This window comes from Dipodomys merriami, unplaced genomic scaffold (genome assembly GCF_024711535.1).
Source record: "Dipodomys merriami isolate MVZ:Mamm:240054 unplaced genomic scaffold, mDipMer1.0.p SCAF_63, whole genome shotgun sequence".
NCBI classification, from domain to species: domain Eukaryota; kingdom Metazoa; phylum Chordata; class Mammalia; order Rodentia; family Heteromyidae; genus Dipodomys; species Dipodomys merriami.
Genome location: NW_027206213.1, coordinates 1,571,223 through 1,593,344, shown reverse-complemented (window position 1 = coordinate 1,593,344; position 22,122 = coordinate 1,571,223). Strand labels below are relative to the sequence as shown.

Genomic DNA, 22,122 nt, shown 5'->3' with positions numbered 1-22,122 from the left:
AGCTGAAGATTTCTAAAGTTTAGAACTTGTTCAACTTCAAGGTTTTATTTATTTTATTTATTTTTTAAAGGCCAAGAACGTTTATTAGTAAAGCAGAGTGAATGAAACATAAAACGATAGTGCACAACCCAGCCATGGGTATGGGCATGTCTGACCATAAATTCTTTATGATCTTAAAGCATTCAGCATAGCTGTGCTCAAATGGAGGTTGAGGATTTGACTCATATTTATTAAGAGTGATTAAATGTACCAACTTCAAGGTTTTAAAGTGATTATAATTTAGAAGTTTCTGTTTAGGCTAGAGTTTTGATTCCTTGAATAACATGATTTGCAAGGACAACCACCTTCTGGAAAAATCCTATATGGTTATTTCTTGCCATCTGTAGAATCTACTGTGTAAGAGAATGAAGTATATGCATGAGGGTTTGTTGATTGTGCACTAGATAGTGTGGTAGCAAAATTACTGTTATGGAACTAAATTCATTAATTTATACCATTTCAAATATTTCTTTCTTTCTTTTCTCTCTGTCTTTCTTTTCTTTTCTTTTTTTTTTTGGTTGGTTGTGGGGCTTGAACTCTGGGCCTGAGCACTGACCCTATGCTCTTCAACTCAAGGCAAGCACTCTACAATTGAGCCACAGCACTATTTCTGGTTTGCTGGTGGTTAATTGGAGATAAGAGTCCCACCGACTTTCCTGCCCAGGCTGGCTTTGAACCCCGATCCCCAGATCTCAGCCTTCTGAGTAGCTAGGATTACAGCTGTGAGCCACTGGCGTCTGGCTCTAAAATAATTTTTATTTTAATCTTTCTGTACAATTTCATCTTGTATCATTATTAATGCTTTTTTTTTTTGTCGGTTGTGGGGCTTGAACTCTGGGCTTGGGCGCTGACCCTGTGCTCTTCTGCTCAAAGTGAGCGCTCTACTGCTTGAGCCACAGCGCCACTTCTGGTTTTCTAGTGGTTTATTGGAGATAGGAGTCTCACGGACTTTTCTGCTGGGGCTGGCTTTGAACCACGATCCTCAGATCTCAGCTTCCTGAATAGCCAGGATTACAGGCATGAGACACCGGTGCCCGGCATTAATGCTTTCTTTGAACATAGATAATTATTTTTATCTTCGTATATTGATTGAATTGTTCCTAAATTTGAAAATTATCTAAAATTAAAATTGCTTAAAATTAATTAAAATTGTTTAAATTTTAGTATTGGGAGAAATTTTAACTAGAGCTGAATTGACCTCATCTCAACCCTGAATAAGTCATTAAAAAAAATGATTTCTATCTTGGGATGGGTATAGTGGCATATACCTTAATCCCAGCCATTTGAGAAGCCTAGTGGGAGAATTATAGTCTGAGGCTGACCTTGGCTCTGGGCAAAAATGAGAAACCTTATCTTAAAAACAAAGAAAAAAAAGTTGTTTGGGGACCTAGATAAAGTGGTACAGTGGAGCTCTGAATTCAAAACCTCAGTAGTGCCAAATACAAGTAGTTTTAAAACTGATAGTTGAACATGATTAGGACATTTTTTTTTCTGGTGGTACTGGGATTTGAATTCAAGCCCTCACACCTCAGGCTTGATTTAGAGATAGGGTTTATGGTGTACAATTAGCTTCCCATTGTAGTTGGGATGGCAGATATGGTGCTATGATGCCCAGTTTCCTCTTTTGAGATAGTCTCATGGCTTTTCTGTGGGCTGACCTGCAACCTAGATCCCGCCAAGTACAGCACAAGTTGGCTGAAAGTCTTGACAACTTTTCTGCCCAGCCGGTCTCAAACTGCAGTCCTCAAGATCTCAGCTTCCAAAGTAGCTACGATTACAGACATGAGTCACTGGTACCTTGATAAGTTGAATTTTAAAGTTGGATGAATTTCTTTGTTTGTTTTCTAACATTTCTCTTTTAAAAATGCTTTAACTTTTAGCCAGGCTCGGGTGGCTCACACCTGTAATTCTAGCTACCCAGGAGGCTGAAATCTGAGAATTGTAGTTTGAAGCTAACCTAGCTAGGAAAGTCTGTGAAACTCTTGTCTCTAACTAACCACCAAAAAAAACTGGAAGTGGAACTGTGGTTCAAGTGGTAGAGTGCTAAGCTTGAGAATAAAGAGAAAAAAGCTTAGAGACAGCTTCTAGGCCCTGAGTTCAATGTTAAGATGCTTTAACATTTCATTATTTGTGGAACTAGTACATGAAGATGTTGAGATGATGTTAGCTTTTTTAATGCATCATTTAAATTTAATCTTCATTCTAATATCAGCAGGAAGGAAATACATTATGAAGACAAACTGATGTTCTTTGTAGAAGACCATGTTATCAGTGTTCATTAGTCTGTGGGGTATCTGTAGCTGTCAGTGCTTTTATCACAGTTTGTTATCTTCTCATTTTGGTAATTGTATGGTTCAGGGAGTAGTTATATAACAATATATAGGCTTCTATTGACAAACCAAAACCAAAAGCAAAGATCTACATTGCTGTAGATTACTTATTTACAAAACCCAGTGGTGGGGGGAGGAGGGGCAGGTGGAATGAGATAGTGGGAGAAAAACTATGGAGTGGGTAACAAAGTTTGGCAAGAAATGTACTCATTATCTTACTTATATACCTGCAACCCCTCTGTACAGTACCTTTACAATAAAGTAAATCCCCCAAGCCCCCATGTTATTGATGACAATAAAATGTTTGAATTATGGGAGTGGTTTATTTCACCTTGATTCTAGTTGAGATTTAATATGCCTCTCAATAAATTTTTAAATTTTTTGAAGGAAACTAGTAAATCTGTTTATCTTTGTTAACAAGGAGATAATGACAAAACTAATTAAAAATAGTGGACAATATACTGGCTTTCACTTCGATATTTTGGTGCTTTTGATTGAATATGAATGATGATCTTCATACTGGGAGTTTCATTGAAGAAAATAACATTTCTCTTTCAGGAAACTAGAAAGCTATGTTGTTTGAGAGCTTTGGTTAGAATCTCTTCTTACAGTTTCTCATTTTTAAATTATATTAAGAAATTATTAGAAGAAAATAAGTGGAATAGGAGCTATCCACTCTCAGGGAATCAGTGCATTTTAGAAAAGAAATTGGGCTTATTTTTTTCATACTGAGACTTACTTATTTTTCATGTTTCTTAGCTCAGTGTGTCCAGTGGTCTTGGTTAAGAAAAACAGAAAAAAATTATATGTTTTTTATTGTAAAAATACTGTACAGAGGGGTTACAGTTACATGAGTAAGGTAATGAGTACATTTCCCATTGAGCATTGTTACCTCCTCCTTTGTTTTTCCCTACCGTCCCGTCCCTTCCCTTCCCAGCTTCCCAACTCCTTGAGCCCCCCCCCCCCCGGCACCCCCTCTCCCCCCGCCATCCCCTCCCTGGAAGTGTAAAGTTGGTTTTCAACATAGTGTCTTGTACATCTCATTGTTACAATGGGTCAATCTGTATCCTTATTTCAGCATTTTGTTATTTCCCTTCCCTTCCCCAAATTAGAAAAATGTATATACAAAATGCAGGACACCAACATCAAATACAGTAAAAACAGGGGTTATTACAGGGTGGGTGGGTAGAAGAACATAAAAGAAACAAAAAAAAAAAACCATAGTACACTATAAATACGTTAAAAACCAATAGCAAGCAAGGAAAAAAACTACTTGTATCCCTATCTGGGGTTCATTTCACTTAACATCATCTTATATGGTCATATGTACATAGCTTTTGATCTTTTCTGCTTGTCCTAGACATATACCAGTTATTGGAGATAAGGGAAATCATGGGACTTATGTTTCTTTCGTCCTGGATTACTTCACTTAATTTAATGTTTTCCAAGTCTTTCTATTTCCTAACAATGGGGTGGTGTTATTCTTTCTGATGGAGGCATAGAATTCCATTATATATGTGTGTGTATGTGTGTGTGTATGTGTGTGTATTTATTTCTTGATCCATTCATCTACTGAGGGGCATCTGGGTTGATTCCATATCTTAGTTATGGCAAATAATGCTGTGATAAACACATTTGTACAAGCTGGTAGCTTTAGTATACTCTTAAAACAGAAAAAAATTTAACCAATTAATTGATTACCACTTTTTTCTTGAATTCCTGGAAAATGGGAAGTATTTTTCTCATTTATGTATGAATAGTAATTATGCTACTTGTAAATTCTAGACATATTGAACTTTTCAGTGTAAGTTATACTTAAATTTTTTTGATACCGATATTCTATATCAATTCATATTTAGTTGTATTTTTTTTTATAATTTTGAGTTACTTCATCACTGTCTTCTTTTTCTATTGGCTAGATACATACAAATCCATGTTTTTATCAGTCTTCTGAGACAGGCCAGCTCTTACCAATGAAGAGAAATCTATGGTGCTGGTTGTATCCTGGAGATAGATTATCTTTGTTAGTGGACAAGTACATTTTCCGTGTTTCCTCTACACATTCTGAAACAGATCTGGAATGTACCTTAATGTAAGTTTGCTTGGTGACAGTAAGTAATACATTTGTAATCTAATTCTATAATCATCATAAATATGTCCATAGAAAATAATTTTAATATCAAACCATTTTGGAGAGTTGGTAACCTGTGTATGGGTGTGTATGTTGTGAATGCTTGTGTGTGTACATGCATTTTAGAAAACATTTTACCTTGGAAATCTATACCTTAGTAATGATTGGTCCAAAATTGTATTGTCTTGTACGTTTGTATTCTGAATTTCTATTCAACAATTACTAGGATAGTTAATTTGAAATTGACTGCTTTTTTTTCTCACTTTTGAAAGCTTTTTTGCATTAAGGTATCAACTTGGGACTTAGACCACATTCTTGTTATAAAAATACAAGAAATGTAGAATAGGGAAATTGAGGATATATACACATTAGAATAAATATACTAATATCCAGTATGAAGTTAAAATTCACATACTAGATTATTGAACCACTTGTTAGATTATAAACTAGACATATAGAATCAGAAGGGAAAAATTTTACAGAGTATGTTTTCTAATTGCCCATGTTTTAAAATCAGAAATCACTTAGAGTAAAATATAGACTAGTACCAGGGCTTGAGCCTGTAATTCTAGTTACTTGTGAGGCAGAGCTTGGGAGATTGCTCTTCAAGGCCACTTGGGCAAAAAAGTTTGTGAAACTCCATCTCAGCCAATGGTCAGGCATGGTAGTATACCTGTTGTCCCAGCCACCCAAGGAAGCACAAAGATAGGATTCAATAGAATGTATCTGTTATCCTCAGTGACATGAGAAAACTAGCAGGAGGATTGTAACACAGGTCAGCCTGGGTGTTAAGTGAGACCCAACTCAAAAATAGCCACATAAAAAAGGTCTGGAGGCATTGCTCAAACCATGGAGCAATGAACAGCAAGCACAGTTCCCAGTACTTAGAAGTGAAATAAAATAATAGAAACAGAATCAAGTAAAAAAATCTTCATATATTTTGAAATTAACACATTTTTAAATAACTTCAGGGTCAAAAAAATTCATTAGGAAAATTAGAAATATATATATTTTTTGGGGGGGAGGGGGAGGTCGGTCGTGGGGCTTGAACTCTGGGCTTGGGTGCTGTCCCAGAGCTCTTCAGCTCAAGGTAAGTGTCCTACCACTTGAGCCACAGAGCTACTTCCGTTTTTTCTAGTGGTTTATTAGAGATAAAGAGTCTCACAGTTTCCTGCCTGGGCTGGCTTTGAACCTTGATCCTCAGATCTCAGCCTTCTGAGTAGCTAGGATTACAGATATGAGCCACCAGAGCCTAGTTTAGAAAATATTTTTAACAGGATACTGAAAACACCTTAAAAATTCGTACGACAGCTCAGTTCATTTTAGTTGACCAAAAAGGGCAAGTAAAGCCCAATTTAAATACATAGAAGTCAATGAAGTAAAAAATAGACAAAAAGAAGATCAATCAGTAAAACTATAAATTGGATTTTTGAAGAGATCAGTGGAATTTTTTTATGAAAATACTGTACAGAGGGGTTACAATTACATGGGCAAGATAATAAGTATATTTCTTACCAAGCATTGTAGCCTCCTCCTTTGTTTCCCTTTCTCATCCCATCCTCCCCCCTGCCCCTCCCAACTCTCCTCCCCCCCCAACCAAAGTTGTAAAGTTCGTTTTCGACATACGACTTGTACATCTCATTGTTGCAATGGGCCCACCTGTATCCCTATTTAAACGATTTGTTAGATTAATGGAATTTTTAAAATCTTCAGTCACAATTACTGAGAAAATTAAAAAGGAACAAAATATAAATTATATCAAGAATGACAGAGAGGATACAATTATTGATACCACAGACCTTCAATAACTAGTAAAGTTAAAGCAGGATTGTGGGAAAAATATACAATTTTTCCCTCTGGGCTTGGGTGCTATCCCTCAGCTCTTCAGCTCAAGTCGAGTGCGCTTCTGCTTGAGCTAAAGCGCCACTTCTGGTTTTCTAGTAGTTTTATTGGAGATAAGAGTCTCACAGACTTTCCTGCCGGGCTGTCTTTGAACTATGATCCTCAGATCTCAGCCTCCTGAGTAGCTAAGATTACAGGTGTGAGCCACTGGCAAAATATACAATTTTTTGATTAAAATTATTCCCACTGACTTAAACTCTGAGCATATCATAGAAAAACTATTGTTCTATACCAAGGGGAAATGAGGAAATATTATTTCAAACTATGCCCTTAAATTTGATGGCTTAAATACATGGTTACATTTCTTGAAAAATGCGATTTTCCAGTACTAATATAGGAAGTTTGAGACTATTTCATAAGTGGCAGTATTGGCCAGAAATCTGATAGCAGCTATATGTGAGCTTGAACTCAAAATCTGATAAATTTCTTTTCTAATATCTTAACTAAATTAGCTAATGTTTGTATTATTTCTTAAATACAGGGCAGTGGTCTTGAGTTTTCTAAATTGCTATGGTTTCAAGGCCATCTTGGAAAGACTAATGTATTTTATGGCAACATGCATGACAATACATGAAGAACATATTCAGATTCATATATTTTATTCTAAATCAGTTTTCAAAAATTTCTTTGAAAAAAAGCACAACTCTGCAGTCAGTTGTATTTAAAAAAGGTTTCCAATGCTATAGTTACCAGCAGAAGTGTTTTAAATGATTATAAAGCATATTTTTAATTTATCTTACAGAAACAGTCAAACATTTGATGAAAATGATATATTGAATGAAATACCAAAGTCTCCAGTGATAAATTTACCTAATAAGACAACTGGTACCTCACAGCTGGAAAGCAGTCCAGAAATAACCAAGAGCCAAACATCCACAGTAAATAACCGGGTGAGAAACTTAAAATCTCATCTACATCCAACTGTTCTTCATGTTATTTTTAAGAAGACAAAGACCACTAAAATCAGGCATACCATAATAGTCTTGTTGGTGGTGCTCTGCTTTTGGTTTTAAGTTAAGCACTAGAGAATACCACACTGAGCCAACACTTCAACTAATAAAGATTTCAACTAATGATTCTTTAAGAAATTTAAACAACTCATCCATAGTTGGACATGGACATTTCAGCTTTCTGCATAGTACAAATAATTTTATAAATTCATTAAGATTCATGATTATCTTTATGAATTAATTTATAGTTGCCCTTTAGTCTTTCCTAGGTGAATATAGGACAAACCCTGCCCAGAGGAAAAGAATCCTTCCAGCTTGGATGTTGGCCGAAAATTCAAGTGATCAAGACCTTTTAGCACCTATTGTCAGTGGAGGTAGGTTTTTGTTTGTTGACTTCTAAGAAAACATTAAGCAAAACTCAAAGATTCTTCTGAACCAATTTAGAGTAGTTTGTTGTGTACAGTGTAGCTTAACCTAAGAATTTAGTTGTATTTATGTTTTTGAGATAAGGTCTTTGCATATAGGCAGGCTGGCCTTAGACACCTCAGTGCTCTATTGCATGCCCTTACTGAGGCTAAGAATTCTTTAGATTTGTACCTGCATTATAGCTTAAAGCATAAGCTTTTATTTTATGCCATTTATCAAATGCCATTCTGCTGATTGTTTTTCATTTAAAAGTACTGTTATATTCCAGACTTAAGATACTAATATTGATTTTCAAATGAACCTGTTGGCATCATGTCTGAGATAAAAGGGAAGCACAATAGGAGCACTTAAAGTTAAATTAATTAAATAAAAAAATGCCAGATGCTGGGAGATTCAAAAAAGATCCGACCTCTGTCTTGGTTCAGCTTACTGAGATGGCAAATACAGTGATTTATGTCTTCGGCTGGATATCAGTTGTTTCAGGGTTCTTAAGAGTCTTTACTAATTGTTATCTTCAGGCACAGTGTTATTAATTTGGAAGTATTAGAGCTTTCTCAGGCTAGTTTAATCAAAGGAGAATGTGTAAGGTTAGAATAGCTCTCCACATCTAGGGAGTGGAGTACAGTTAAGTCTCATGGGAGATGGATGGCCAGTCAGTCCCTCCCTCTTCCCTCCTGTACACAAGAGCTGTATTCTTGTTTCTCTTTCCACAGCTCAGGTCTTTGTCTTTGATTTTTGAATATTCTTTAGTTTGCCTAACTTCTGGTGTTGGCCTAAGTCTCCTTTCCTTCATTGCTAACTAGTTATTAGATAGCTATGTCTTCTCAAGGCAACATTTCATTAAGAAAAACATTTTGGCCCATGGTGAACCAGGCCTCTAGATCTAGGATCTCTAAAAAGTCCTGGTGAGAAGGGAAATAATTGGCAACTGTAACACATATATTTGCATGTTAAAACATATTTTAATAGTTTTTAAGTGTTTCTAGCTCTTCTGAGGGAGTGACATTATTTATTTGTTTATATTTATTTTTAATCAACAACATAAATAATTATATTTGTGGGGTTCAAGTAATGTTTTTTATTTATCATTGCTTTATTTCTTTTTATTGCTGAAGAATATTCAATTGTTGACCATATCAGATTGTTTACTCATTGTCCTTTTGATAGACATTTGAGTTGTTTGCAGTTTTTGGTAGATATTCTTATTCAAGTACATTTGTTTTTTTTGTTTGTTTTGTTTTTGTTTTTGGGTCCAGTCGTGGGCCTGAACTCTGAGCCTGGGCACTGTCCCTCAGCTCTTCAGCTCAAGGCTAGCGCTCTACCACTTGAGCCACAGCTTCACTTCCAGCTTTTTTCTTTTTGCTTATGTGGTGCTGAGGAATCCAACCCAGGGCCTCAAGCATGCAAGGCAGGTGCTCTACCACTGAACCACCTTCCCAGTCCTCCAAGTACATTTGTGAACATATGCTTTAATTTCTCTTGAAAGAATATTGAATAGTGGAGCTGCTGAGTCAATGAGTAGATATATGTTAACTTTCTAAAATGCTGCAAATCTTTTTCCAGAATAATTGTACCTTTATACAGTCCTTGGAAATACATGAGAAGGTTCTAGTTACTCCATGCATTCACCAATCTTATATATATATATATATATATATATATATATATATATATATATATATATATATATATACACACACACACACACATATATATATATATCAAACTATATATCTAGTTATATATATATGTCTGTATATCTATCTATATAGATATATTGGTGAGTAAAGAGTTGTTTTTTTGCCAAGCGCTGGTGGCTCACACCTCTAATCCTAGCTACAGAGGAGGCTGAGATCTGAGGATCATGGTTCAAAGCCAGCTCTGGCAGAAAAGTCTGTGAGACACTTATCTCCAATTAACCACTAGTAAACTGGAAGTGGCACTGTGGCTCAAGCGGTAGAGCGCTCGCCTTGAGCTGAAGAGCGCAGGGACAGCGTCCAAGCCCAGAGTTCAAGCCCCATGACAGACAAAAAAAAAAAAAAGGAACTGTTTTTTTCTTAAGAACTTCGTCTTGGGCACCCTCAGGTTGATCACTTATGGCTAGTACTCTATCAGTTGAGCCACGTTTGTGCTTTCGGCTGTTGTTAAGTAAAATATGGTTACTTGAGCACAAGCACTGTGATACTACAATAGTTGGTCTGATAACGAAGGCAGTTACTAAATGGGTACCAGAATATAGCATGGATACACTGGACAAAAGAATAATGAGTGGGAGGGAACAAGATGGTGTAAGATTTCAGTGTGTTACACAGAACATCATGTGATTTAAAATGTATGAATCGTTTCTGTAATTTTCCATGGTTGACTATAAGTGAAACTGTGGAAAATGTAACCATGTAACTAAAGGTAGATAGCTAAATAGTATTTTTATATTGGTTTTGTTGATATTTCTCTTTGAAAAGATGAACATTATTCCATTGATATTTCCTGACCTTAAAGAAGAGATTAGTATTTCAGCCCATGTGCCTATGCTTTGGAACAGTATAAACTGACTGCAGCCAATGGGTAAAGTTTGGCCCATTGAATATTTTTACAACTAAAGTCTTATTGGCATACAGACACAATACATGGCTACTCTCTAACTCTACAAAGTAGAGTTGGGTAATTGTGTCAGACACAGTGTGGCCCACAGAACTTGTGTATACTCTCTGGGTTTTTTTTTCCCCCAGGAAAAAAAATTACTGACCCCTGCTTTAGTACATTAAAATAGTGACTACAGATTGTTCACATACCTATATCCTGGCTCTACTGGAATCTTTGGAGAAATTCTGTTTATAATTACAATTTGCTTAGGAATATTTGTTGAACACCAGTCTTGTACTAGGCACATCAAATGATCATTTCTGGTGTAGAAAAGATAGTTGTACATATTTTCCCATTAAAACAAGTAGATGACCCTTTTCCTTTTTTTTTACCTTTTACTTTTAAAATCTTTATTCTTCTCCTCCTTACCTTTACCCTTACCTTTATCTTTATCTTACCTTCCTTTTTTCTTCAGTGTTAGGGATGAAACTCAGGTGTTGTAAATGCTAGGCAAGTACTCTGCTTCTGAGCTACATCCCAGCACTCATTTTTTTCTTTACTTATTAGATGGTTTATGAATTTGTTACAACATACGATACTGACTTAGGTTTACCAACTCACTGGACTTTGGGTGAGTATTATATGGGATACAGTGTCCATTGTCACATTGAGACTTTATCAGCAATCTGTAGATGTCATTCTCCTTTTGAGTTGCTTTGGGTTCTTTATTTAAGATAACTGTGGATGTTAGGGACTCTAAGAATATATGTAAAGTTCATTGGGTCAGATTTTCTGGGTCAGATTTTCTCTTAGAGAAATTTGTTATAACTTCACACTATGGTAGCATGATTTCATCAGTTAAAGTCAGTTAAAGTAGCAAATTATAAACTTAGTTTATGTATCGTACCTCACTTACTTCTAATAATTCCATGAATTATTATTATAATTCCCTTTTTGTAAATGAAGCTGAAACACAGAGAAGTGAGGTAAAACTCTTGAGGTGTGAAACTCATGTTGCATCTTGGCCTGGCACGCTCCAGGTTTAGCACCATTGGCCATGTGCTGCTGTACTGTGCTACCATGTGCTGTTTTGTACTTTGTGAAATTTGTAAATAAATGTTTCCAAGTTGGCATTCTATGAATGGAGCTTTATTTCTACATGCTCTTCTATTCGTGTTTTATTTCTTTTTTTGAAGATTGACACTTGAAGATATAGAAATACTCTTTTGTATGTGTATTTCAGGTAATGGTGTCATCCAGGGAAATGGAAAAGAAGGGAGCTGCAAAAAAGCCACTCTACTAGATATGACACAGCAAGGCAGAAAGCGATTGATTTCATCAGGAATTTCAGAAAGTACCTCAGCAGAACAAAACTCAGGGAAAAAAAATAAAAATATTGATCAAGAAGAGCCTGTCATTTCATCCAAGGTGATTTTAGAAAAAAAAATGTTTATTTCATTTATTTATTTTTATTTGTTTATTTATTTTATTGTCGGTCATGGGGCTTGAACTCTGGGCCCGGTGCTATCCCTCAGCTCTTCAGTTCAAGGCTAGTGCTCTACCACTTGAGCCACAGCACCACTTCTGGTTTTCTGATGGTTTATTGGAGATAAGAGTCTTACAGACTTTCCTGCCCAGGCTGGCTTTGAACCGCAATCCTCAGATCTCAGCCTCCTGAGTAGCTAAGATTACAGGCACCTGCCTCATTATTTATGTTCTATGTTACATGTTCTAGGTAGTAAGTAACCCTTCCCAGCCTTTTGCTTAGGATAAAGAGGTAAGAATTAATTATATTATATATGTCAAGAAGAAGAAGACCTGTTTTTTATTATTGAGTTTATGAAAATAAAACTAGCTTAATTTTTAATGTACAGGTTAATGTACATTGGAGAAAATAAAAAGATTGATTTAGAAATTTTCAGACTGGGAAAAAAGGGAGTCTACTTATCTCTGGTCATAATTTGGTGCCTCCATCCTGAAAACCTACCTCTTCCATTCCACAGTGAGAAACTGATTTCTGTCTCATGAAGCAGAGGCAAGAGTGAGAGTAGTATGTGAAAGAATCGTCCTCTGTGATAGCTTCTGACATTCCATTTGTTCTTGAGCACACTCTTCCAAAACCAGCCCTATTCCTTTTACTCTTTATAAGACTAAAATGACCCACAAAGCTCTGCCATTGGTTTACAAGTATTAGGAAAACTATCACCATTAGCCACTTCTCTCCAAAGAAGAAAAATGCCTAATTTTTTTGCCCTGGGGCCATCATTCTCTTGTTCCTTTTTTAAAAAGTATGTGAAAAATAGGCCTCATTATCTTTGAATATCCAATGTTAAGGAATGCCAATTCAGCAAAATTATTCTAATGAGTTAGTGAAAACTGAAAGAGGAAAGAAAAAGTCTATAAATACTCTAAGATCACTGTGGATGTGATTTTGCAGCGGATTGTTCAGAACTGTCCTTTTCATACTTAGAGAAGAAAGGATGGGAGGGAGGTAAAGGAAAGTACAGGAGAGGAGAAAACATAAGAAGAGTTGGAAGCCTAACGGAGATCCAAATACAGCAGATCCAAATACAGATTGAGAATCTCTAATCCCCTAATCAGACATTTGAAATACTCCCAAATCTGAAGCTCTGCACACTAATAAGATATTCAAAATTATTTGAATTTGGGCTCTGAAATTTCAGATTTTGGATATGCAGATTAGGGATACTCAACTGTATATCTATGTGCATATTCAGAAATAAGAAAAAAAACCTCTGAAATCTAGAATATTTCTAGTTGCAGTCATTTTGAATATGGGATACTCAGCTGTAGTAGACCGCCATCTCACACTGTTACTCAAACTTGCACCAAGACTCCTAAGAACAGTAATTCCTAATCTAAGAACAGTAATTCCTAATAAAGCCAGCAGGAGAGAGATTACTTAAAATGTTTCCTACCATAAGATAAATCCTTGAAGAGAGATCAGAAGAGAATGAGGTAAAAGACTAGGAATGTAACGAAGACAGTTATTTATTAACATAGTCAAGAAATAGAATTGCTGGGCACTGATAGTGCAAGCCTCTAATCCTAGCTACTTAGGAGGCTGAGCTCTAGAGGACTGTAGTTTGAGGCCAGTCCAAGCCAAAAAGTCTGTAAGACTATCTCCAATTAAATGGCAGAAAGCCAGGCTGGAAATATGGCTCAGCTAGGAGAGTACCATCTGAGCAAGCAACCTGAAAAAGTACAAGGCCCCAAGTTCAAACTCTGGTACTAACAAAGAGAAAATAGGAAAGAGAGAAAGAAATAGAATCTGAGCCAAGGCAGTGACTTTAAGGCTGGTGAGGAAGCATTGGATTAGAAAAATATCTAGTAAGCAAAACGGTAGCACTAATTGTTCAGATCTGGGAAAAGTCAAGGAAAGTAGTGACAGGACGACTTCCAAATTTCTAGATAGAAGGAATGACTATTTTGTATTGTCAGAAACCATGGTAGAGAATAATACAAAGGCAGGATTTCTGTTTTGGCATTTTGAGTTTGAGGAGCACACACTATTGAGAAGAAATGCTGAGCTAGTGGCTGAATATATGAATTAGCTTAGGAATGAAACAGGGAGGTTGGGATTATGCAGTTCCTAATGTATGGATGCTAATGGAATTGATGGACTTTTAAGACAATTTAGCCACACAGACATTCTTGCCAAGGGGAGCTTGGAAATGATAACAGATTACCTCACTGAATTTGTGTTAAGGGAAGTTCTTTAGCCTGTCTCTGGCAATACATTAAGAGTTCAGATGGTTGAAGGGCAGGGAAGAGCTTTCGGGCAAGTTATCAGACTATTTTACTAGCTTTGTTAGTGTATTCTAGCCACTGCCAAGCACCACAGGTATCGTCCAGCAGTTTCTGTTGCAGGAGATATGGTCATTCTTAGGAATTTCTAGCATTCCATACACTTCCATACTTTTTTTTTTAAAACATTTCCATCTAATCTTAAGCAATAAGGAAGGTGGGGATGCTTACAAAAAAAATTGAACCCCTCTGTCTTCTATCTACTATAGAGAGAGCGTCTTCCATCTCTCCTGTTCCTTGGCTTGTCACCTCAATGACTGGTTCAAGCTCAAAGCTCTGTCTTTGGCACAGTACTTCTAAGTCTCAGTAAACTTACAAATTACTGCATGTAATGGATTTTGGAATCATTTATAAATAATTGAAACCATGGGTGTTAAATTTTGAATGCCAAGGGTCTTTTCTGTATCAATATTTCATGGAATTCCATGAAGAGAATTAAGAATTCCAGGTTTGGAGCTTCTTCAAATGTATTTGAGAATCTCTCATCCATACTATTGTCACTCGCTTTCATGTTTCTTTCGCTTTCACATTAAGTTAACATGTTAAACATTCTCCTTGTGGGAATTTAAAGTGATTTTTTAAAATTTAATTTAATTTTATTTGTGAACATACTGTACAGAGGGGTTACAATTACATGGGCAGGATAATGCGTACATTTCTTACCAAGCACTGCAGCCTCCTCCTTTGTTTACCCTTCACATCACTTCCCATCCTCCCCCCGCAAACCCCATCCTTCTCCTTCCCCCCTTCCCCCCCCCCCCCCCGACGTTGTAAAGCTCATTTTGGACATGACAACTTGTACTTCTCATTGTTGCAACAGGTCCACCTGTATCCTTAAACAACTGGTTGTTCCCCATCTGCTCAACACGTTATACTGACATCAAATATAGTGAAAGCAGGGGTTATACTATGGGGGAGGGACATACAAAGCAACAAAGAGATAATCTTATAGATGCATTAGAAACATATGCATGAAAGAAAAAAACATTAAAATACATATCAAAGGGTTCATTTTCCTGACATCACATTATCTGACCTTTTCTGCTTGACTCAGACATATACTAGATATTGCAAATAAGGGAAACCATGGGACCTATGTTTCTTTGGGCCTGGCTTACTTCACTTAATATAATTTTTTCCAAGTTTTTCCATTTCCTACCAAATGGGGCAATGTCATTCTTTCTGATGGAGGCATAGAATTCCATTGTGTATATATACCACATTTTCTTGATCCATTCATCTACTGAGGGGCATCTGGGTTGGTTCCATATCTTAGCTATGGTAAATAATGCTGCAAGAAACATAGTTGTGCTGGTAGCTTTAGTGTGGTCTTGTTTGTAAACATTTGGGTAAATGCCCAAAAGTGGGATTGCTGGGTCATAGGGGAGTTCTATGTGAAGTCTTTTGAGGAACCTCCATACTGCTTTCCAAAGTGGTTGAACAAGTTTACATTCCCACCAACAATGAAGTAAGGTTCCTTTCTGTCCACATCCCCTCCAGCATCTGTTGTTGTTAGAGTTCTTGATTTTTGCCATTCTAACTGGAGTGAGGTGATATCTCAATGTTGTTTTTTTTTTTTTTTTTTTTTTATTGTAAAGATACTATACAGAGGGTTACAGTTACATGAGTGAGGTAATGAGTACACTTCCTCTTGAACATTGTTACCCCCTCCATTGTTTTCCCCCTACCATCCCCTCCCTCCCTACCTTCCCCGAGGTTCTTTTTTTTTTTTTTTTTGATTGTGATTAAGTGATTACATAATTTCTGGAATTTCACAGTATTGTGGAATAATGATGCTCATTTAAAGTCACAAGTTCATTCTAACTTTCCTGGAACAAATTGTCTATCACAGTCTGTAATATATAACGGTGTTCACATGTTATACACCATACATGTGATCAGCCGCATGGGGATATTTAGTAGTGGTTCAACCAGATGAGTGGGAGTTCTTTGTTTCTTAAGTCCTGTTAGTTTTGTCATATCACCTAACATTTTGGATTTAGCATCCACTTATCAGGGAGACCATGTACCGTTTGTCTCTTTGCTCTTGGCTTACCTCGCTCAACATGATTCCTTCTAGCTCCATCCATTTCCCTGCAAATGCCATTATTTTGTCATTTCTAATGGCTGCATAATATTCCATTGTGTATAGATACCACAATTTTTGGATCCATTCATCTGTGGTGGGGCATCTAGGTTGTTTCCATATCCTAGCTATTGCGAACAGTGCTGCAATAAACATGGAGGTGCATGTGTCTTTGTATATTGGTTCCTGTTGTTCAGGGTAGATGCCTAGAAGTGGTATGACTGGGTCGTAAGGGAGGTCAATCTTTAGCTTTCTAAGGACCCTCCAGACTGCTTTCCAAAGTGGTTGTATGAGTGTACATTCCCACCAGCAGTGTAATAGCGTTCCTCGTTCTCCACATCCCCTCCAGCATTTGTCGTTGGCTGATTTGTGGATGTGGGACATTCTGACTGGGGTAAGGTGGTATCTCAGGGTTGTCTTTATTTGCATTTCCTTCACCACCAGGGATGATGAACATTTCCTCATGTGTTTCTTTGCCATTTTTATTTCTTCATTTGAGAAGTCCCTCTTTAGTTCCCTTGCCCATTTAGTAATTGGTTTGTTGGGTTTGGGAGGGATTAGTTTCTTGAGTTCCCTGTATATACAGGATGTTAACCCCTTGTCTGATATATTGCTGGTAAATATTTTTTCCCAATTAGTTGGTTGTCTTTCTAGCTTGGTTGCGATAGCTTTATCTGTGCAGAAGCTTTTTATTTTAAGGTAGTCCCATTTGTCGAGTCTCTCTCCAATTTGTTGTGACCCTGGGACTCTGTTCAGGAAGTTCCTTCCTGTGCCTATTAGTTCAAGTGTCTCTCCTACTCTGTCCTGCAGTAGTTTCAGAGATTCAGGTTTAATGTTAAGGTCTTTAATCCATTTTGAGTTGATGTTGGTGCATGGTGATAGGCTGGGGTCCACTTTTAGTTTTCTGCATGTGGCTGCCCAGTTTTCCCAGCACCAGCGGTTGAAGAGGCTGTGTTTCTTCCATTGTATGTCTTTGGCTCCTTTGTCGAATATCAGCTGGCTGTAGGCCTGTGGATTTATTTCTGGATCTTCTATTCTGTTCCATTGGTCTTCGGGTCTGTTTTTGTGCCAGTACCATGCTGTCTTTGTTATTATAGCTCTGTAGTAGAGTTTGAAGTTCGGCATGGATAGCCCTCCCATATTGTCTTTATCCCCTAGAATTGTTTTGGCTATTCTAGGTCTTTTGTTGTTCCATATGAATTTTTGGACTGTTTTCTGTATTTCAGAGATGTACGTCATTGGGATTTTAATAGGAATTGCGTTGAATTTGTATATTAGTTTTGGAAGTATTACCATCTTTACTATATTAAGTCGGCCTATCCAGGAGCATGGGAGGTCTTTCCATTTCCTAGTGTCTTCTGCAATTTCTTTCTTTAACTTTTTATAGTTCTCATTAAATAGTTCTTTTACATCTTTGGTTAGGTTAATTCCTAAATATTTTATTTTTCGGGAGGTTATTGTGAATGGGGTTGCTCCCTTTATTTCCCTCTCTTCCTGTACATTATCAGTGTATAGGAAGGCGACTGATTTTTGTGGGTTTATTTTGTATCCTGCTATTTTGCCAAAGTGATTTATGATTTCTAAGAGTTTGGGGATGGAGTTTTTGGGATCTTGGAGGTATAGTATCATGTCGTCTGCAAAAAGGGATAGTTTAACTTCTTCTTTTCCTATGCGGATCCCTTTAATGTCTTTTTCTTGCCTTATTGCCCTGGCTAAGGGTTCTAGGACTATATTGAAGAGGAGTGGAGACAGTGGGCATCCTTGCCTTGTTCCTGATTTTAGGAGAATTGGTTGTAGCTTCTCCCCATTAAGTATAATATTGGCTATTGGTCTGTCATAAATGGCTTTTATTGTTTTTAGAAATGTTCCTTCTATTCCTATTTTCTCCAGAGCTTTTAGCATGAATGAATGTTGAATTTTGTCAAAGGCCTTTTCTGCATCTGTAGCGATAATCATGTGATTCTTGACCTTGGCTCTGTTGATATGTTGGATTACATTTATTGACTTACGTATGTTAAACCGTCCCTGTGTCTCTGGGATGAAGCCTACCTGGTCATAGTGAATTATTTTTTTTATGTGTTTCTGGATTCTGTTAGCTAGAATCTTGTTAAGGATCTTTGCATCTGTGTTCATCAAGGAGATTGGCCTGTAATTCTCCTTTTTGGTTGGGTCTTTGCCTGGTTTGGGGATGAGTGTGATATTGGCTTCGTAGAATGAGTTTGGGATAGCTCCTTCCTTCTCTGTTTCTCTGAAGAGCTTGAGGAGTATGGGTATTAGTTCTTGTTTAAAGGTCTTATAGAATTCTGCTGTGAATCCATCTGGTCCTGGGCTTTTTTTTGTTGGAAGACTTTTGATAGCTTCCTGTATCTCATTATAGGATATTGGCTTATTTAATTGGTTAACTTCTTCTTTGCTCAGTTTGGGCAACTTGTATTTCTCTAAAAATGCATCCATTTCTGCCCGATTTTCTTCCTTTAGAGAGTATAGCTTTTGAAAGTAGTCTGTTAGAATTGTTTGGATATCTTGGGTACGTGTGGTGATGTTTCCCGTGGCATCCCTAATCCTATTAATATGGGTTTCCTCTCTTCTTTTTTTAATTAATCTAGCCAATGGGCCATCAATTTTGTTTATTTTTTCAAAGAACCAGCTTTTTGTTTGGTTTATTTTGGTTATGGTTTTCTGATTTTCTAATTGGTTAATCTCTGCTTTTAATTTGGTTATCTGGCTTCTTCTAGTAGCTTTAGGTCCCATTTTTTCCTGTTTTTCTAGCTGTTTTAATTGCAACATGAGATTATTTACTTGGTCTGTCTCCATTCTCTTGATGTGGGCACTGAGGGCAATAAATTTGCCCCTCAGGACTGCTTTTGCTCTGTCCCACAAGTTTCTTTGTGAGGTGTTTTCATTTTCATTGAGTTGTAGGAAATGCTTTATTTCTTCTCTGATCTCTTCTGTTATCCAGGCATTGTTAAGGAGTGTGCTGTTCAATTTCCATGTATTGGAGAAATTTCTGCGGTATGCTTTGTTATTGAGAGCTAGCTTGATTCCACTGTGGTCAGATAGGATACAGGGGATTATGTCGATCCCTTTGTATTTGCTTAAGTTCCTTGCATGAACTATGATATGGTCTATTTTGGAGAAAGTTCCGTGAGCTGCTGAGAAGAATGTGTACTGTGTTGTTTTAGGGTGAAATACTCGGTAGATGTCAGTTAATTCCACTTGCAGTATGGCCTCTCTTAATTCGGTAGCTTCTTTGCCAATCCTCTGGTTGGTAGACCTGTCCTTTGGTGAGAGTGGTGTGTTAAAGTCTCCTAGTATTATCGTATTGGGATCTATTTTATTCTGTAAGTTTGAGAGCATTTGTTTGACATATCTGGGTGCACCAATATTTGGGGCATATAAGTTGATGATGGTTATATCCTCCTCTTGGATTGTTCCCTTTATTAATATGTAGTGTCCGTCCTTGTCTTTCTGTACTGATTTTAATGAAAAGTTTATTTTGTCAGATATCAGGATAGCTACACCTGCTTTCTTACTGGGGGCGTTTGATTGGTAGATCCTTTTCCACCCCTTCACTCTGAGTTTGTTTGTATGTTTGGCTGAGAGGTGGGTCTCCTGAAGGCAACAGATGGATGGGTCTTGTTTTCTTATCCAGTCCTCAGTTCGTTTTCTTTTAATTGGCGAATTCAGCCCATTTATATTAAGAGAAAGTATAGAGAGATGCATTGTTGTCCCTGCCATTCCGTTTTCCTAAGTTTTTCTTTTTTCCTTTCCTCCTGTGCTTGCTCAGTTAGACTTTGAGTAACGCCTGTTTGGGGCAGGCCCCAGTTCCTGGCTGCTTTCTTCAGGTTGTGTCCCCCCTCTTAGAATTCTTTGTAATGCTGGCTTAATGTTTATGTATTCATTTAGTTTTTCTTTGCTATTAAAAGTTTTCAGTTCTCCATCAAATGTGAATGCTAGCTTTGCCGGGTAGATCAGTCTGGGTTGGCAGTTATTGGCTCTCAGGGCTCGTATGGTGCTTTCCCAGGCTTTTCTTGCATTCATTGTTTGTGTGGAGAGATCTGCAGTAATTCTTATTTTTTTCCCATTGTAGTATAGCTCCTTCTTCATTTTTGCTGCATGCAGGATTGTTTCCTTATTATTCAGATCTATCATTTTTACTATAATGTGTCTAGAAGTGTTTCTCCTGGGGTCTTGCTTGTTGGGTGTTCGATAAGCTTTTGTGATGTAGTTAAGATGGTCGTTTTTGAGGTGGGGAAAATTTTCATTGATTATATTGTTAAATAGGTGGTGCATTCCCTTGCTCTGGAATTCCTCACCTTCGTCCACTCCAATTATGCGAAGGTTAAATTTTTTAGCATTATCTGCTTGCTCTTGAATATCCCTTTGGTTTAATTTGAGTAATTTTTCCATATCTGTCACTTTTTGGTCCAGTTGGTGTATTCTGTCTTCTGTATCTGACACTCGACCTTCCATTTCATTCACTCTGTTGACAGTGGCTTCTATTGTGGTTTGCATGGAGGAAATGGATCCCTTTATGGATTCAATGTTGGTTCTCAGAGTACTGATCTCACCTCTCAATGAGGTATGCATTACCTCTAATTTGGCGTTTATCTCACTTCTTACTGAGGTTTGTGCAGCTTCTATTTTTGCATGCATCTCTTGTTTGATACCCTGTATCTCTTTGGATAGTTCATCCTTGTGCTCTTTCAATTTCTGATAAATTTCTCGCTTTATTTCTTGAGTCATTGCCTCCAGCAACCCTTGGAAGTAGCCTTTGTCTTCCATTCCTGCTTTGCTCCCACTGGGGCTCTCCCCTGTGTGGCTGCTGGCTTTTGAGGTGAGCTTGCTGTCCTGGGTGGTAGTAAACCTTGTGATTTTTCTCTGTGATTTTCGCATGGAGGTTCAGGAGACTGCTCTTCAATTTTGTTTTGGTGTGTCTGTCTTTGCTTGGTTGCTGATTCTGTATTGGTAGAGAGAGTCTGTGCCTGATCTGGGTTCTGTTGGGAGCCTATTTCCAGCTGCTATTCTGACTTACTTAGGATTCTCAGCTCTCTGCTGTAGATTGCTGGCAGTTCCCGCCTTTGGAAGGGTTGAGCAGCCTAGACTGCTTGTGTTTGCTCCTACGGGTGCTCTTGTGAAGAACAGATGCTCTGGATGCACTCTCCCAAATGCTGGAGTCTGCTATGGGCTCCTGATGTGTTTTTGTTTATTTGTTTTGGGCTGGTTGTGGGCTTGAACCCTAGGTTTGGGTGCTGTCCCTCAGCTTTTCAGCTCAAGGCTGGCACCCTACCGTTTGAGCCACAGCACCACTTCTGACCCTTTTTGCTTTTGTGATGCTGAGGAATCAGATGCAGGGCCTCCTACATCCAAGACTATCACTCTATTGCTGAGCCGCCTTAACAGTCTGAGCTCCTGCTTACTATCAGGTGCTGGCAGCCTGTGTTGCCCAATTCCCAGTCTAGGGTATATGGGTGGAGTTTTGGTGGGGTTTGGGCTTCTCTTGTCCTGGGCCTCCAGGTCTTTTGTTGTCACAGGCGTGCTTCCCGGGGGAGTGTTGTTTCCTGGTTTTCTCCCCTCTGTTGAGGCGTATGCTCAGCTTTTTACTTCAATTGGGAGGAGTTGGTTGTGTTGTTCAGGCGCCGGATCCCCGGGCCTGGTTCCGGCCCCAGCCTGGTGTGCGCTTGTTAGGCCTGTGCTGATGTGTATACCACCTAGGTTATGCAGCCTGGAGCGCACTCGTTAGGCCTGTGCTGATGTGTATACCACCTAGGTTATACAGCCTGGGGGACACAGTTCAAATTTCTTCTACTGTTGGTAGTCTTGACCCAGGGGCGCTGTTCCTGGCTT

The 22,122-nt window shown here is 37.8% G+C and overlaps 1 protein-coding gene across 3 annotated transcripts in view; it reads left to right on the top strand.

Annotated features, from left to right (window-relative positions):
* Positions 1–22,122, top strand: part of Aplf (aprataxin and PNKP like factor) — a 69,829-nt gene that overhangs the window by 7,946 nt on the left and 39,761 nt on the right. For 2 of the 3 annotated variants that reach the window (XM_070004491.1, XM_070004493.1), the window contains exons 3-6: positions 4,289–4,461; positions 7,145–7,292; positions 7,612–7,726; positions 11,605–11,789. In XM_070004491.1, coding sequence (XP_069860592.1) covers positions 4,289–4,461; positions 7,145–7,292; positions 7,612–7,726; positions 11,605–11,789 — 621 coding nt within the window. The remainder of the gene's footprint in view (positions 1–4,288; positions 4,462–7,144; positions 7,293–7,611; positions 7,727–11,604; positions 11,790–22,122) is intronic. The other variant, XM_070004492.1, reaches the window with a different exon arrangement.